The sequence below is a fragment of the Poeciliopsis prolifica genome, unplaced genomic scaffold (assembly GCF_027474105.1).
Source record: "Poeciliopsis prolifica strain line A6 unplaced genomic scaffold, Auburn_PproV2 SCAFFOLD001, whole genome shotgun sequence".
Classification (NCBI taxonomy): Eukaryota; Metazoa; Chordata; class Actinopteri; order Cyprinodontiformes; family Poeciliidae; genus Poeciliopsis; species Poeciliopsis prolifica.
This window is the reverse complement of record NW_026562376.1, coordinates 12,391,145-12,409,753: the sequence shown is the minus strand read 5'-3', so window position 1 is coordinate 12,409,753 and position 18,609 is coordinate 12,391,145. Positions and strand designations below refer to the sequence as shown.

At 37.9% G+C, this 18,609-nt stretch overlaps 2 protein-coding genes across 4 annotated transcripts; one reads left to right on the top strand and one right to left on the bottom strand.

Moving 5' to 3' along the window:
- Positions 1–179: 179 nt before the first annotated feature.
- Positions 180–6,978, top strand: tmem263 (transmembrane protein 263). Of its 3 annotated transcripts, none has more exons than XM_055036261.1 (3): positions 180–349; positions 3,152–3,218; positions 5,240–6,978. In XM_055036261.1, exons 2-3 carry the CDS (start codon positions 3,152–3,154, stop codon positions 5,524–5,526), a joined length of 354 nt encoding a protein of 117 aa, XP_054892236.1. In that variant the 5' UTR covers positions 180–349; the 3' UTR covers positions 5,527–6,978. The 3 variants fall into 3 exon arrangements, with proteins under 3 accessions (XP_054892236.1, XP_054892244.1, XP_054892228.1); XM_055036269.1 differs by lacking the exon at positions 180–349 and adding an exon at positions 364–926; XM_055036253.1 differs by lacking the exon at positions 180–349 and adding an exon at positions 944–2,050.
- Positions 6,979–7,950: 972 nt separating this feature from the next.
- Positions 7,951–17,052, bottom strand: LOC129364272 (zona pellucida sperm-binding protein 4-like). The gene is made up of 8 exons (XM_055036827.1): positions 16,062–17,052; positions 15,713–15,897; positions 15,524–15,621; positions 15,284–15,447; positions 15,009–15,201; positions 8,317–8,464; positions 8,165–8,243; positions 7,951–8,083 (listed from the first exon to the last, which is right to left on the bottom strand). Exons 1-8 carry the CDS (start codon positions 17,050–17,052, stop codon positions 7,992–7,994), a joined length of 1,950 nt encoding a protein of 649 aa, XP_054892802.1. The 3' UTR covers positions 7,951–7,991.
- Between the last annotated feature and the right edge of the window lie 1,557 nt (positions 17,053–18,609).

Genomic DNA, 18,609 nt, shown 5'->3' with positions numbered 1-18,609 from the left:
TAATCATTTCATGCTTATGAAATCCAGCAGATTCAGAGATCCAGTTTATACCTCTGTCTCTCTCTTTCTGTGTGTGTGTGTGTGTGTGTGTGTGTGTGTGTGTGTGTGTGTGTGTGTGTGTGTGTGTGTGTGTGTGTGTGTGTGTGCTTTGTGGGTGGAGATTGAGAACCTCCTCCTAAAAACAGTCAACACCAGCCTGCTTCACTCCCTGCAGCACCTTTGTTATTTCTAAATTTGGGACTGCAACATATTTTTCGTATTCATCATTTTATTTACTTATAGTCTCACAACCTTCCTACAACTCATTGAAATTATTTTATTTTTTTCGACTAGCCACCATTACAGCAAGGTAAGTGTTATTCAGGACCGTTAGGGATCAGTTTTGTCTAACGAGAGAGTCAGCCATGAAAACTTGAATACAACCAGTGTTGTTTTTTGTTGTTGTTTTATTTGGAGGGGGGGACTAAGAGCAGTGACGTTCTAACCACAGATTCGGGCCGAACTCGGACGTTTATTCCTGCTTTCAGTAGAGCAAACGGAGGTTTGGATGTCGAACGTTGTTGTGTTAAACCGTTGAAAATCCGCGAGCGACGTGACGTACGAGCTAGAAGATTCTACACGTTCACCGTAAAGCGCGAGCAGTTACAGTGGCTGAAGGCGTCGACCACACGCAGACCGATAACGTGTCTTTAAAGTCCCGCAGTTTGGGGTTAATTGCGTTAAAAGCCGCCAAACGACGCACGTCCGACTCTACGAGAATGTGTGCAGAAGTTGACGTCCGTGAAACGTTGCAGGCAGCTAGCATAAATTGTTTTCACTTGGTTTGGCACTTTTTCTGGAGGGGTGAACTCGCGCAGTTATATATTTAAAATCCACTCAAGGAATGATTTGACGTCCATCAGTTAATTCACGACGCAACTTCCTGAGTAAGTTTCCCTTTGTGTTCATCTTTTGAAAGGTTATGAGCTTTTAGATGGACATGTTCTTTTGATATGGACGATATAAACACGGCGACAGTTATATAGAGCAACCTTTTAAAATGCTAATTTTTGCCTTCAGATTTCTTATACCTGAAGTTAGGTGTCCAGGTTTGGAAAATATGTAATCTCTTAATGCGACAGATATTGCATGATCATTGCAGTCCCTTTCATTATCTGTTATTAATGTCAGAAGGGTTGTCAGACTTTTTCTGTCTACCCTTCCAACATGTGATATGGATTCATTACACAAAGAATGTATGCTCATTTCTAATATCTATTGCTGAAGGTTAGTAGAAACCTGAAATTCAGTTTGTAGGAAAAACATATTACAAAAGAACAATAATTTACAGAAGTGTCAGTCTACTGAGAAGCATGTCCATGTAGTGCACACTGGATGCAATCAGTTCTTGATCTGGGATGACCAACCTGTGGCGTTGAGGCCACATTTCAGAAGAATCTCAGGAAAATTAAGACTGCAATGTTGTTCAGACATCTGAAATTCTCTCTGCATGTAAATACCATGTTTACTTTTCTTTTGAAAATCAAAGACCAGGAGTTTGGAGGAAGGGTGAAAAAACATAAAACCCAACTTGCTTTGTGATACAGTGCGCTTCCACAGATTATGATGAATTGAGGAACTAACGTCCTCTAATGTTAGTTTATTGTTACATCAAGTCCTAAGTCAGCTGCCCATCAAGAATTTTAGAGCATGACATTCTCGATGTGCTTGATTGACCATCAAACTCACCTGATCTAAACCCATAAAGAATTTATGAGGTGTTGTTGTGAGGATGAAAATGAGCAACACTTGACCCAACTGTCCAGAAAGGCTGGTGTTAAAGCGATCTGGGCTTCCTTAACAACTTCTGAATGTTTACCATCAAACATTTGTTAAATGTATTCTAGTAGAGCCAGATATCAAAAATGCACTTTTGTTTATGTCAAGACAAAATACGTATTTGGATATTGTCTAAATACTGCAATGGTGTCCAGGGTGAACCCGGCCTCTCGCCTGCTGACCGCTGGAGATGGGCACCAGCACCCCTCACTATCTTAATAGGGATATGCATGTAAGATGATGGATGGATATTGTCTAAACAAATAAAAAATGTTATTATTTTGTCCGTTAATTTTGTTACCATTAATATGTTGTGAAAGCCTGACATTGGGTCAATTTCTTCCATGTACAGTAAACTGCAGTGATTGAGTTGTAGTATAAAAAATGACTTGCACATTGTTAGAAGTTTATAATCCTGATGAGATTCACAAATGAAAACTTAATTTCTCAGTGCCTAACTTTTCAAGAATAAAAAAAAAAGAAAACATGCTAAAGTTAAACTTAAGCATCTTTCTTTTTCTCCATCAAAATGACCCCAAAAAGAGTTTTTGGTCTGTTTGGTTTCAATCGTCCCATTTGAAGATGTTGTTCAGCTTAGTTCCAGACTACAAACAGGTCGGCCTTGTTTTTGGTATTAGTAGCACACCCAAAACACACTCCTTTATTTTCTGACACATTGTGTGCTCCCAGCAGCCTGTTGTGTAGTGCTGACATTCAGCTCCACTTCATTTTATATATTACTGTCACATCGGACATTTAAAGGTTTTTGACTGCATACAGTCATGAAAGTACAACCTCTTCAAACTCTTAATGTTTTATGTTATTGTGATAACCTAACAGAATTAGCAAAACTCAGAATAGACAATACTTAGATTACTAACTTAGATTTTTTTTTTTTTATTGAACAAAATTAAAGTCAAAATACTAACATGTCTGTTTTTATGAAATTCCTGGGAACATTGTCTAACCTTTGGGGGGAATATGGTGGGATGTTAACTCCTGGAAAAGTCTGAAAGCTCCTAATTGTAAAAAAAAAAATCGCTTTTCTTTAAATGGATAAATATAATTTGTTTTCTAATGACCTTATAGCCCCTTCCATATGTTTTACTCCTAAGGTTTTAGAGGAATAAGTCGTATTTGTTTATTTTACGGGTAGATATGTAAAATACTTGAATTATTTTATGCCATGACTTTAATCAGCACTCTGACAAAGTCACATTTTTAAAGTAAAACCTGTTTATTAAAGAAGATAAAAATTCCTCCAGCTGTAATCGTCAGTGCATACGTGTAACTACTTGAGTCACCTTAGTAATTTTGTTATGTTTGTTGTCAGATGAGTCAGGCCGAGCAGGTGCCTGAGGACATCCCTGCATGCCACACAGATGAGCCAGAAGCTACAGGTAAGCTGAGCTCTAAATCTGCTTTGACACCTCATAAAACACACAAGGCCAAGAACACAGTTGAAGTTTTGACTTAAACTGACTTTTTAATATTTAATGAAGGAAAAAATAATCAGGCTGGATTTGGTTAAATTAATGTCAAGGCATGCTGAATCTAAATTACAATGCAGGAATGCAGCTTTTAAGCATCACCTAAAGCTAATGAACTTCATATACAGAGAGGGCCCTGCGACAGACTCCACTAGGGACAAGGGTGTTAGAAAATGAATGGATGCATGGATATACAGAGAGAGATGAAAAGCATTGAAAAAATATGTAAACACTGCAGGACTTGTTTCTATTATGGAAACATACCTTCCATCACTGTTCTCCAAGTAAAAGCTCCATCATGTTTCACAGACTATGTTTCTTTACCGTGTCAGACATTAAATAAAACTAAACCTTTCTGCTTGGATTCAGTTTGAATGAGCAAAGTGATTTATCTCTTCTAAAATAATGAGAGAGAAACATTTTTCATGAACATATTCGTCCAAGTCAGAATTTACCATACAGTGAAATGTTTTTTTAGCATTAGATTGTAACTGTATGTTTTTGGTCAATTGTTCAGGGTATCCTTTTACAATCATCACAGTGGTTTGCTAGAATGTTCATTCGTTGTACTTCACAATGAACTAGATCACCGCAGGGTTTGCAAGTTTCCCTCCTTTTCCCTCAAATGTAATAGCAGAGGAGTTCAAAATTCGTCCTGTGTGTTTTGAATTTTTTCTTTGGTTCAACACACCTGGATCAAATAATGGTTAATTCTCTCCAGAACTTTGACATCGTGATGACGTAGTTGGAGCAGAGGCTCATCTAAACTTTCAGGATACCAGGCCTTGAGTAATGGAGCGGGACACCCATGGACGACAGTAGAATAGAGTAGAAATGCAGTGCATGTCTTCAACCCTGAAGGTATTTGCAAACTGTAATCTTATTTAGTTGTTGCTGCTGCTTTTAGATCAGTAACCACATTTCTGACAGGCCTTATCAGGCCATGTTGGTGAATTACTTGTTTCATTGTGGATACTGACACTCTCAGCAGCTTCAGCCTCCTGGCAAGGTTGTTTGCATTTGTCCTTTGGGAGGATATGTGCATTTGGCAGCAGAGCACATTCATCCTTCCTGAATGGTACAATGGCTGGATATTTCCCTGGTGTTTATACTTTCATATAAATGTTAAAACAGAAGAACGTGGCACCGTCAGGTGTTTGGAATATGTATCCAGGGATGAACCAGACTTTCTAATACCTTTGATTTATTTAGATTTTTTTCTATTTACAAGATCTGACTCAAGAAAGCAGTTTGAGGTGTTCCTTTAAAGCACACCACAAAATGCCTCCAATTTACTCAAATGTAAAGTAAATTATCAAAACTTAGAAAATCTACAAACTCTTTAACTGGGTTTTCCCAGATTATTTAAATGTTTAGAAAACCTCACCAACGCCAGCAGGTGGCATGATGTCCTAAATGATCGTTGTCTGTGAGAACTTCACCCTGGACCTGTGTGGTAGCACTGGCTTCAGTTTCAATCCAGGTCTGCTGAATATTCCCCAAACTCTTGAATAGGCTTTGATTCACATTTGTCTCAAGGCTGAAATGATCCTGAAATTGACACCTTCGCAATCTTCCATATGTTTGTGGAGGCTGTACTATAACATTTCTTTTTAAAAATAATAATTTTATTGTCTTTATCTAATATTCCTTTTTTTAAAAAACAGAATTTGTAGTTTTTAATTAAAATTTATTAAACAAACACTTGAAGCATTTCACTTTGTGTTTATGCTTTTGAATAAATTACTGACATAAATTAAGTATTAACTGATATTTTTATTTACTGAAATGGAATTGCCCCCGTAGTCACAGAGTAAACAATCTGTCTTTCAGAAACAAATTAATCATTAAAGAAAAAGTGATAGTATTTATAGCTTTTTGTCGTTGATTAAATCAATTCACAAAATGTTGATTTTGTTGTTTTAAATCAGACGCCAACAAGGACCACCCACAGACACAACCAGGGATGTTCGGCAGGTTGGCGGGGGGTTTGTATGGAGCCACCAAAGCTACAGTGGGTGGCGTGACTTGGTTAGGAGGAAAGAGCCTGGACATCACTAAGACAGCTGTCTGCACTGTGGCTGCCGTGCCTGTAATGGGAGTGGGGCTGGTGAAGGGGGGAGTGTGTGCCGTGGCTGGCGGTGTGACCGCGGTCGGATCTGCAGTAGTCAACAAAGTTCCTCTAGGAGGCAGCAAAAAGAAAGACAAGTCTGACTGAAATGGAACTGGAGACTGGACACACACACCTCACACTGCTGTTGATGGTTTTACATTTGTAAACGGGAGAAAAAGCAACTAAAGACTTAGAGCTGCAGTTTGCAAGTTATGTTGTTTTTGTTATTTTTCAACAAAAATAACAAAAATTGTATCTAGAGATACAATTAACAATTGTTTAATTATGTCTTCAAAATTTGTGCATAAAAGAAAGCAATACAGCACACCTGTTCTCTTTCCTTTTGATTCAAGACAATCGATGATGATGATCTGTGCCTTATAAGAAGTTGTTACTATCATCTGGAAATAATTCACTTTCAGCTGGTAAATACTAGAAACACTCTGAGTCTGATTTCTGATTATTTCTCTTCAGCTAAACACACGTTCTGACAAATGATCAGATAAATCTGATCAAGGACATGGTAGGTAAAGTCCAGTTTTTTAATATGGATTTCTATGGGTTGGTTTATTGTGTTTAACCTAAATATTTTGGTGTCTTCCATTTCAAAGTGCATGCTTCTCAGATGTATGTCTGTCTTGTAATCTTCTCACCTTAGTAGAAGATCCCTGTTTTAGACATTTTATTATTATTTTCACTACAATAAATGCATTTTATTATTGTGCAAAGGACTTTTTGTAATTAAATCTTTTCTCATTTGTATGCTTTTCTTTTGTTCTTCTTGTAAAATAAAGCTTAAAGGTTTTTAAAATAAAATTATGGAGATAATTTTCTTTATTTTAGGTAAAAAAAATATATATATATATAATTCAAATGATTGAAGTTTCACTGTAAAATTGTATGTTTTAATATTTGGAATGAGATTTAATTTCTTCAGTAATTCAGAACTCATGTATTAATTGCAGTAAATTGGTACTCCAGTAGCATACTGATCCATAACAATTCATTAGTGCATCAGAATTGGTTAACTGTGAATTATTTTTTAAATGAATATTTATACAGAAAGTATGTTTTTATAAACCATTTTTGAAGCCCCTAAAAACTATTATTGGATACATTAAAAAACAATTTCGTGCAGCACAATAAAACATGTTCAGTTTCTGCTTGCTCAAAACCATTCACCTACCAGGCTTACAGTTTGGTAATAACAACAAAGTTAATCCTCCTGCATACAAAACACAGGCACCACCCTTCGTCCTCTTTCTTCTGCCGTTTCTTCCTTCACCACACAATCTAATGCATACCACCAGCACTCCACCACTGCCAATGTATCCAATTCTATCAAAAACAAAAATGCTAATTTAGTTAATCAGAAATAGGACAGGGTAAGTGGATGAAAATTTGAAGCGTCCAAATCATCGTAGACTACTTGTTTGACCGGTCTGTACATTGTGCTTCTCACTTGTTTCAGCCTAAGATGGTTTTCAAGCCAAATTACTTTGGAAATGCTGTTTTGTATGTTTTCGTAAATGAAATAAATGTTTTTTGAATCTCAAATTGTGTTTCAAGAGTTTGTTCAGCGCACTAAATATAATATTGTAAGCCAAAGAGGGTCAAATGAAATCTGTAAGAAGCAGAAACAACCCATTAATCTTCTCAGTTAACTTGATACTGAAAACAACTTCAGTATGCAACAGTTACATTTATTATTTCTCTTTGTGGCGCCCTCTGACCTGGGCAGAAATCCACCACTGACTGTCCTTGATCTGTCCCAGTGTCTGTGCTGTGAAACAGGTGAAACTCCAGGTGTACAAGTGCTGTTTGCAGAGGCATTTGGGTCTTAGCATGTGCTGTTGTCAATGACCGACTCAAAGGGATGCAAAATAATCACCAGCCAAGGTCTTCCAAGCAGCGAGGCTTACATAATTTTTTTTTTACTCTGTTTTGTTGACTCTTTGGGTCACAGTAACTTTTAAAAAGTCAGATCGTCTGGTTTTGTTTGCTTTTAAATGTTTACTTTGTTCGGTCACAGTAGCAGGAATATTGATTCCCCTGCCCCTAATTTACATGTGAAACAATTTAACCAAACAATTTAAACAATTTGTAGCACATTCTATCTTTTTTTTGTTACATTTTGTTTAACTGGATTTACAAATATCAATACATTGTTTTTTGTTGTTTTTTTTTTACATTTTAATTCATGCAGTTTGTCAACAAACTATAATTTAAACTATAATTATTTTAAACTTGGGCTGCTCCTGCGATGCCGTCTGGTTTTTTTCATGCTTGACATATTTGGAGAATTTGTACAATAATTCAAACTCGTACAATGAAACCACAAAATACAACACTGATCATATTGTCAAGTAAACAACTTTTACATGAAGGACTAACAAGAATCAATCATCCCATCTTCAAAACTGAATCAACTGCTGGTTATATATTGTGCAATCATTTATTCAGAAATACAGTTATTTATTTATTTATTTTTTACAGTTCAACAACTGCATTAATTTTTAAAGTGTTTTTTTTCTAAATGTTCCCAGTTGAATTGCTGAGGTTGTCTCTGCTCACTCCTGAGGGGCAGTCATAATCACTTGTCCAGATGAAACCACAACCTTTGGTTCAACCTTCCTCTCCTCTGCAGCCTCTGTGTCTCTCTCTGCACGACATGAAAACTATGGTCACATCTGGGTGTCTGTTGATCATTATATTTTTCTAGGCTTTTAAATGACTCACTTACTTCCTTTACTGTGACATAATGGTTCACAGCTCACACCATGTCCTGGAACACACACAGCTGTGCTGCAATGAATGTACACCTGAAGAAGAAAAACATTATTAGGAATAATATCTAATGACAGTCATTTTTTGTCAGGGTGCTACATTCATTACATATCTGTTTTGGGGTTCCATTGTGTCGGTGTCCACAAAGGCAAACATTTTGAAAATGAAACGTCGGTAGTGAGTTGGAAATTTCAGACCAGATGAAGGACCCACTGGAACCAGTGTGGAGAGGTAACGATCGTCTGCATATGGACATCTGGATGGAGATGGAGTAATACCTGGGTCAACATGGGTGTGTTACGACAAACAGCACAGCAGAGCCAGAACATTTCTGAAGGAATTTAAACAGGGCCTGCCAAAGTGTGGAACCCAGTGTTCTGATGCTAAAAAATTGCATCAATGCTAAGCTTTGCTAAGATAATATTGATAGCATGTGGAGAATCTCAAGCATGCTGACTAACATGGACTTAATCCATTCAGTAGGTTAAAACTTCCGCATTAGCTAAAATTAGCCAAAATGTAAATGTCAGTTTAGATGTTGCCAGTGGCATGAGGGGTATCACTAGCATGTTGTCATACAGTCACTTCCTTCATTCAGTATACTAAACATGGCTAATAGATAATAAAAATTGACAACAGCTTATTTTAGGGAATAGGCTAATGCTAATGCACTGCCCTGCAGTGCTAATCCAAGTGCTAATGACTTGCATTAGCACTGCCTGAGAGGAACATTCACGCTTTTATTTTGAAATTTTCAGTAAGCTTTGTTTTAAAGGGCCACACTAATACTAGGTGTAACAATGGTTTAGTTAAACCACTGTTACACATATAAAGCCCAAAAGAGCAATTACCTGATGTGAAAATCTGAAGGCTTTTATTTTATTTTGGTATTTTCACAGAAATATGTAAATTTATCTACACATAAACCTGGTAGCCAAGAAACATACTTGTCACTTACCATTAATTTGCCCATTTGTTTTAGGGACCAAGGAGCAGATGGGAAATTTCATCTCCCTCAGGGCCAAAGGAGCCAATTGTTCACAAGGGCCAAAAATTCTGAATTTTTACTACTGTCACAGAACAGTAGTAAAACTGGAAATAACTTTCCAGTTTTATTTTTCTCTATCCAGAAAACTGCAGCATTGTTTTCAAAGTAGTCATGTCAATAAATTAAGTTTATTTGACACGATACAATAATACTTAAGCATACTGTGCAATGTTTTGTGGGTTGCTCTAAAAAAACTTCATTCCGGTCATTTTTTCTCTTTTTCTCTATGTGTTAAATTCATTCTAGACAAGATGGGCCTCCATGACATAGTAATACCGTCTCAGACCGAAAAAAATGGGATAGCCTTAAAAATTATGAATTTGTCTTTTAATAAACAAAATCATGTGATTTACAGTCTGGATCCATAAAAATGGTTTTATTTTTAATTTTAAATAACAAGTACAAACATTTTAAATGAAATTACTTTCAGTTTGGTCCAGTTCGCTTTATGAAACAAATATTAAGTAATGCATAGCAAATACAGTTATTTACACTGAAAACTGCAGAATTAACCTCAGTGACCTATTCCTGGAAAACGTTTGACAAAAAAAAAAAAAAAACATAAAAACAGAAAGTCTTTGGCAGTGTGCCTTGAGGCAAGATCAGAGACATGGATAGGGTGCTGCAACAGAGACACGTGACTTTTCTTCTTCTGGATGACACGCAAAATTCAGATGGAGGGCCAGAAGGGGATTTCTCTGGTTCAAAACATAGCAAATTGATCACAACAGTAATGCCCTAAGTAGGCTAGAACTGAAGGAACTGATGTTCTTGTGGTTTCATCGTCTACATAAATTGTTCCAATGCTTTGCTAAGCTTCCACTTCAGTCCTGTCACTCAAATAATGTTATCCAATATATTAAACATTAACTCTACCCAGTATAGTTTTCAGTTTGTAAACATTTCCTAAACATGACGGTAGCGGTTTTGGACACGTAGCCCTGACAGTCTTATCCATGGTACCGTAGCAAAATCTGGCGAGGTAGCACTGATACCTTGATACATCATATGAAAGTGATGTAGCTATGAAGTTACATCACTCCGCTGCTCTTTATTATTAAAATGATAAACGTAGGTTTTCCTGGACTTTTATAAACGAATACCTCTTCTATGCATCATTTGTTTGTATTACTATTGGTACAGATTAATAGGCAAACCCTATGCTGCGTCTATTAGTAGCTTAAATTAATTCCAGCTATAGACTTTAAAAACAATATTCAGATTTCAACATGCATTTTCTAAAGAGTCAATATTTCAGTTTACTTTTACTCAGTTACTTCAGTGTTGTTACACCTCTGAGATCATTTTTGCAGCTTCTTTAATTGTGATACCAGAACTGTTTCACTTAAACATTTCCTGAGATATTGTCAATTTATTTTCAAGCAAAACTCTCAAAAAGAGCTTAGGGTTTATCAGTTTTTGATTTAATTGTGTGGCTAAATATGAGCACTTTATTTTTTATGTATTTATTATTGTTTTTATTTTTTCAGGTTTGCATTGTTACACCTCATGATTTGTTTCTGAGCCACGATTGAGCCGCTCTACCAATTACCTTTCCCTTGGATCCAAGCACCTGGTCCTGCTGACCGCTAACGTGTCCATCAGTCCACTGTCTGCCGGATCATCACAGCATGGACCAACTTTTTATTTACACTACTCAGTTAAGTTAGGATCTGGAAACCAGACGTCAGATATGCAAAAATCTACCTGCAGACTTTATTGGCTACCCTGACACTGCAGTGACCCTGGACTGAGCTGAGCCGCTCTTCATCCCCTCCAGATCGATGTGTTTTCATCACCAGTAAAGGCAAACATGTCTGATGTCTGAGTAACTGCTGTTCATTTTGTTATCCTGTTTGAACTTAAAATAAAATCAAGTGTCTTTTGTAATATTCTGGATTTCATAAACCTTTTTTCCCCCCTTTTGTCAGTGCTTACATTACATCAAGTATTTGCATGTAGATCAGATATTAAAATAGACTTAAGTAATACCAGCAAAGAAATGTGAATATTAAGAAATATGCAGTTAGTCATGTTATTCAATATACATTGAATTAGGCTGGATGATATGACTTTAAAAAAATTGTCATACTAGATTTGATTTTAATCGATTCCTCCCGTCCTCAATTTCTATAATAAAATTACAGAAAATACTTTCAAGACGTGCCTTTATTTCAATCATTTCTTCTGGTAGTTGTATAACTTTACACTTTAAACTTGAGGATCTCACTGTGCCTGAGATGTATCGTAGCATTATGGCCAGAATCCATCCACCCATCCATTTTCTATAACCCCTTGTTCCTAGTGGGATCGGGAGGTGCTGGTGACTATCTTTACTTTCTTTGTGAACGTTTCGGATGAGAGGCGGGGTACACCCCGGACAGGTCGCCAGTCTGTGACCAGGATCAGGGGCGCTGCCAGGAATCTTGGGGCCCCATGATAAAAAATTAATTTGGGCCCCCTTCGCAGCTGCTGTTATAGTTTCTTGAGTCTATCTGATCCATTAAAAGCGTCACAATTTTAAAGGCTTGCAACTGCCTTGCTTTCCCTGATCCAATTTTGATACTGGCACAATACTCACTGCTCATAAATTCTACATGCAACAATCCACAGACTGGTTGCTTAATTTGTTTTTAATAGTTTTTAGCTGGTTGAAATGTCTCTCCCCTCCAGCAACACTCACAAGCAACGTGCAAAATATACATGAAGCAATCCAGACTTCTCCAAAAATGCTACGTTGTTATATTTTGTTCAAGTGGCAGAATATAACTAATAAAGAAACATGTTTTCTCCATACTTGTTAAAGCTGTAACCATGTGACAATTTGCAAAGAAACTGTCTAAGATCAATGTCCTCCACCTCCTCGAGTTGCTATTGCTGTCTGAAGAAATGTGAGGTTCTGTCCAAAAACAACCAATCAGAACCAGGACAGTCTAAGCGCTGTCAAGAAACCTCATTAACTCCCTGCTTAGTGTGCTAATGGAATATTTGATGAAGATTGTTTGAATTTCTGTGAGTAATAAATACATTGTTTTTGTTGTGTAACTTTAAAAGAGTTGAGAGACAGGAAAAATCAGATTGAACACAGTGTTGCTCAATTCTGTCACTGGGACAGGGCTGAAGGTTATACTGGTATCAGGGTTAGAGCTGCTGCTGACCCACTCATCTGTTGTTAAGTGTGGTAAGTAGTATAGGGGAAAGTTAAATATATAAATATGTTGTTAAACTCTTCCCTTCATTCATTAAATGCTAGTGAAATGGAGGTAGCCTGTAGCTAAGCTAAATGGTTGACAATCTCTCAGTCGACCCACCTGCCTTGGAGGAAAAACTGGGCTATAAATTGACACGCTTGTAACTTTTTCTCTTTCTTTGTGAAACCCTAACTTTATTATTTTTCTTGGCAGCACAGTAACTGCCACAGTCATAGCGATGTCTTAAAATTACAAGAAGTCGTTTTAATGAGAAACACATTGATCTGTTTCAGCTCAGTCCATGTGGTTCTGACACATTCGCCAGTAATCAAGAGGATGTACATTTCCACTTCAATTAACCAGCTAAGATATTCTGACCGACATTAAGGTAAAAATAAAAAATAAAGCAAATATACAAAATGGAAACAGAGCGACGGATAGGAATATGTTCTATATAGAGAAAAGCAAAAAAGTTAATAGAAGGAGAAGCTGTTAGCAGCATTAGCTTAGCCGATCCTTCCCTCCAGGAAGCCACCAAACAGAACTTCCTGCCCAACTCCAGCTATACTAAAAGAAAAAACAACAAATGGAACAGAAAGATAAAATAACAAATAATGCCAATTCGATAATTGTGGTCCAGATGCAAAAAACGTTATGAAATTTATATACATCTTACAAATTTCACAAATCAATTAGAAAGTTTCACAAATGTTTTATTTATTCTGATATTAGTGTTGAATAATCCAGTCAGAGTTTTAAGTGTTTGGGTGTTGTAGGTTTTAAAATACAACGCATTAAAAATGCTCAAGATAGTGAAAATAAGTGTAATCATTTAGCTATTATCCGAATTAGAAGCTATATTCGGAAGCTAACTTCAGCTTCGATTGATAGCTACTCATTGAATATTTTACATATATATATAAAACATCATTGCACAGATAGATCACAAATCGCACTAATAATCAAAACGTTTAACTTCTACATAGCATCTTTGTAAGATTGTCTCTGTTAGCTACGTCAGACCTGAGGCATTATGGTGAATACAAATGATTTATTAACTTACCATTGAAGTTATTGTGAAGTTTGACACATCCAGCTTAAAATCCTTTGTCGTTGTTGGAGCATTTCAGGATGTCTGAATAATTCTATAAGCACCATTAAGAGGAGCCATTGTTGACACATTGTTGCCTGCGCCCCGGAAGTGACCCATGTGGAAAAAAAAATGCGGAAGTGCTAAAACGGAAGTCCGTGGCATATAGGCTAGGTGGAGAAAGAATCTTATCTTTGTGAGACACCCAGTTAGTTTTTCTGAAAAAAGCAGTCCGAACAACTCCTTCCCGTTCAGGAACTGTGAGACGTATTCGAAAACCATTTGAAGCGTATGAGAGGGCTATTTCTCGTCTCCTATAGTATTGCGATTCATATCTCTAGCTCTCTCACAGTAATATCAGCGATGAGAGAAAGATGGTGTGCGTTGAGTTCGGAAATTTTTGAGAAAAGGATGAAAATGATTGTCTGGGAGCCTGAGGTTACTTTGTCACCCTGCTTCGCTCTGAAGCACCTTGTCAGAAAACCGTCAGCCCCAGGGAAATTTCAAAAACATTTTACGGAAGAAGGCATTCGGTACGATATTCTGACCGACTTTCCTACCAATAGCTCGATTTTTGTAGGCGTGAGGGCAATTTCAAACTTGTTTAGGGCAGGGGTGCCCAAAGTCCGTCCTGCATGTTTCAGTTCTCTTCCTGGGTCAAATGATGACTCTTAGAAGGCCTAAGAAGAACACTGACATGCTGAAAAGATTGTTTATACTACCAGGGAGAGAACTAAAACGTACAGGATGCCGTCCCCCGAGGACTGACTTTGGGCATCTCTGGTTTAGAGGGTCAAAAATCCACTCCATCTCTTACACTAATGGAGCCGCAGTTGGTTTCAGTTACACTCTGCGTTCCGGCAGTTGGAAGTTTTGCCCGTTTTTCGACTTTTACGTCGCCATCGAATAAACCCCTCCAAGGGACATGGGAAATTTTTTATCTTTTGCGTTCTCGTGCAATAATGTCCACCTATTGCTCCCATACATCTATGGCAAGTCTGTCACTGCCCTCCCGATGCATTGCTATGCCAGGCCCCAATAACATTTTGATAACATGTTGATAAAATTAAAATATTGCTTCAAACCTAAAACTGCAAGGGCTATGAATAGCTTCATGCTAAACTGTAGAAATGTCACTTGCATCATTATAAGGTAATTTGTTCACTACACCAACAGCAAGTTCCCTTATCATCTTGCAGAGTTCTGCACAGTACTTGCTTTTGTGAGATTTAAATGTATTTTATCCATGAAAGTTAATTAGTACTCCTATTTTACAGATAAACTTTTCTTTTATAGTATCATTGGCAATTTTCCCTTAATTGTAATCACTGTTTCTAATAAAATTTAACATCTTTCTCACTCAGATTCAAATGGCATTAAGAAATTTTTTCGAATAAACATAATTGACATAGATGTAATGAATCAGCTTGTTATCATTACTAATATAGTGAAAAAAAAGTGTTTTAGTTACCCATTAATCAGAATGTCCCACTGGGGCAGGCTATGAGGGCTGGGGGCTGTAGTCGCCCAACAGCGTCCAAGAGTCAGAACCAGTGTGGGATCTGTCTTGTTAAGCAGCTGAACTTCCACATAGACTGGATCCCTCAGTACTTTGCCAACAGGATAGTCTGAGGCCTGATAGTAAGAGGTGTAGGCCACATCCACTGGGAGACCAGACGCACAAGTTATTACAACAGCCAAGTTTACAAAATGATTGGCATCACTTTGTGGGCAACATATACTGACCCTCTTTGCAACCCTTTGTAATGCACTGGCCATTGCCCAACTTCAGAACCACTCTAATGGGTCCAAGACCAACAGCAACGGGCACATGAGGATTATTCAACAGCAGAACTTCAACCACCAGGGTTTCAACTGAGGTGCCAATGTACCTACACTGGAAGAGTAATCTGGAAAAGAGAATGGGTGTTAAACTGGCTTATAAAGTTATTCTTAAAATATGATACTTTTCTAATGTTCACCTACTCATAGCTGCTGTCCCTGGTAATGGCGCCAAGAGGCCCAACACCCACTTCATAGGAAGATGTCATAGAGTTCTCATAGATTATAACTCCAGGCTGCTCCTACAATATGTTAAAATGGCAAAAGGGTTATTTATTGAAAAATAACCAGATTATTGCCAAAATTAAAGCAATTTTTCAATTTTGATTTTACCAATACAACAGTGCCACAGGCAGTAACAGGAAAGAAATAGATAGCAAACATGGAATTAGAGTCAACGTGTGTACAGCCTGGACCTCCTCCCCACAGTGATATCGTTTCAAGGTCAATGTGGGGCAGGGTGACGTCTTTGGCTACAACAACAATAAATTGGCCATCCTTGGTACACTGGACTGTCACTAATGGGGGGGGGAAACACAGGATACAATAAGTTAAACTATACACACAAAATTCCACTTGTAAGAACTTCTGATTAGTCACTTTTGTTTTGAATGAGATGTTTTACAGACTAATTAATGTATTTCAGTTTTTGTCTTACGAGAGCAGCCGGTTCAACACTCACCTCCTTTTCCAAAGTAGCAAGACTGGCCTTGAAAGCAACAATTTCTGGCCTCACATTCAGTGGCAGCAATGCCTGGAGCTCCACATGGTACTCTTGAAGCTTTTGGCACATCACACCTTTTATGGTGTGGTCTCAGGGGAGGAATGGTGGCTGTTTGATGCTTCTGTGGCTCAGGATACTGAGGCCAAGCAGCCATCGGTGGCTCAGGATACTGAGGCCAAGCAGGCATCGGTGGCTGAGAATACTGAGGCTTCGTAGGCATTTGGGGCTTAGGATGTGGAGGGTACTGATGCTTTAAAGCTTCATATGGCAATTGCTGGGGGTTCTGAAGTTGAGCGTAAGGGTTATGAGGTTGCTGAAGGATCTGATGTAGACGTTGCACAGTGTTTTGAGGTTGAGGGTAGGGATACTGAGGTTGCTGAGGGTTCTGAAGTCGATCTTCCGGGTTCTGAGGTTGCTGTGGGTTCTGAGGTCGACGTTGCAGGTTCGGAGGTTGAGGGAAAGGGTTCGGAGGTTGCTCAGAGTTCTGAACTTGATGTTGGAGGGGGTTCTGAGGTTGCTGAGGGTTCTGAAGTCGATGTTGCGGGTTCTGAGGTTGCTGTGGGTTCTGAGGTTGAGGGAAAGGGTTTTGAGGTTGCTGAGCGTTCTGAAGTCGATGTTGTGGGTTCTGTGGTTGCTGTGGGTTCTGAGGTTGAAGGAAAGGGTTCTGAGGTTGCTCAGAGTTCTGATGTCGACGTTGCAGGTTCTGAGGTTGAAGGAAAGGGTTCTGAGGTTGCTCAGAGTTCTGAAGTTGATGTTGGAGGGGGTTCTGAGGTTGCTGTGGGTTCTGAGGTTGCTGTGGGTTCTGAGGTTGCTGAGGGTACTGAGGCAGCCAAGGTTTCTGGGGATATTGAGGCATTTGATGGTATGTCTGTGCCTCTGCTTCATTGCTAGCCAAGCAGCATAGCAGAGCTAGTGCTGCCAAACAAGTGACACTCCAGTGACTTGCCATGACCTCACAGCTGTCTGGTCTGGTTAGTCCCCAAGTCTACGCTTTCTGTCTGCTGTTCCATTTATGTCTTCCCAGGTGTAATGCTTTACAAACTCCACCCCTTGGGGAAATAATAATTCCCAGCATTCCCACAAAGAGGGGCAATTGTGTCTTATCAGATCAGGTCAGTGAGTCAGATAAGAGTATTACATTATGTTACAGGTCACAATAACTTTTATGTGGTCTTTGCACCCCAAAATTTATCTTTAGCAAATGTTTGTTTTATTAGCACATCATCACAAACACATTGATCTTTTCTCTGGACTTCCAGCTTCACTTGATCTGCACCTAAGCTAATGTTTTTTTCATTCTCAAATTTACTACTTCTCCTGTTATTTATATTTACATCATACAATCAAAAATCCAGTAGAAAAGAACATTTAGCATAAAATTGCCTCAGAAAGAAATGTAGAGGTCCTACAAAATATTTTCTTGACCTTGCTTTGTATTTCTGACCAGGATTATGGTTTAAGGTTAATTAACAAAAGCGGGTTTAGAACATTAAATAAATATACAGAACCATTGTTATATTTAATGATAGCATTATACATTCAGTGCAAATCACATTATCACAAAGGTGTTATTGGATTGACATCTTTGGACTGTTGAGTCCATTGGACTACTGTAATAAAAACTGAAGCACACACAAAGTTTTAAAATGATTTTAAGCTTTGTAAAATGGAAAGTTATCATGATAAGTAACCATACAGACACTATTGTAGAAGGGATTATGTTTCAGGTCAGATAATCCCTTGTTGGCTTGTTTATAACCAATATTCAGATAGGTCACAACATTTAAATAATGCTCCATTGATGCTTTGGTGTCTAAAGTAGCTATATCAGGAAAATGTCCCGTACACGGATATTTTTTCAATCAGTAATTTTCCAATTCTGGTGAGCCTGTTAGGCATGTAGCCTGCGCTTCCTCCTCATATTTCACATGAACTTTATCTGGTGAGATCTTCTGCTGTAAACCCCAGATTCAAAGTTTAACCTATGACCCATTCAGAAATGGCTTTGACAAATGTTTTGTAGCCTTTTGACCATCTCTTCTGACCTTTGACATCAACAAGGAGCTTTTGCAACTTACTCACCAAATGTTTTCTTTTTTTTTCGCACCATTGTTTTTAAACCCAAGAGTTGGTTAGATATCAGAGCAAAAGTAGATCAGCAGTTTATTAAAAAAATTATTTAAAAGAGACCATAGACTTTAACATAAGGACTAGGATTAGACAAGTGCTTCTAATTGCTTATAAAGCTAATACATATATCATAATGGAAAGCTGGAATACAGAAGACACTGAAATGTTCAGAAATCAGTTCTCTTTGCACTTAAAACACTGCTAGTTAATGCTACAGAACGGAGAAAAGAGGAAAGACGTTTCTAAATTTTACTCTAATGTTTTTCTAACCCTATCTATAAAAAGAGCTCTTAAATAAGGGGCAATTAGACTGAGGTCACTGGTGTTGTTGACCACTTTTTGTGGATTGTGAGGCAGCCTTTCGCTGAGCAATGGG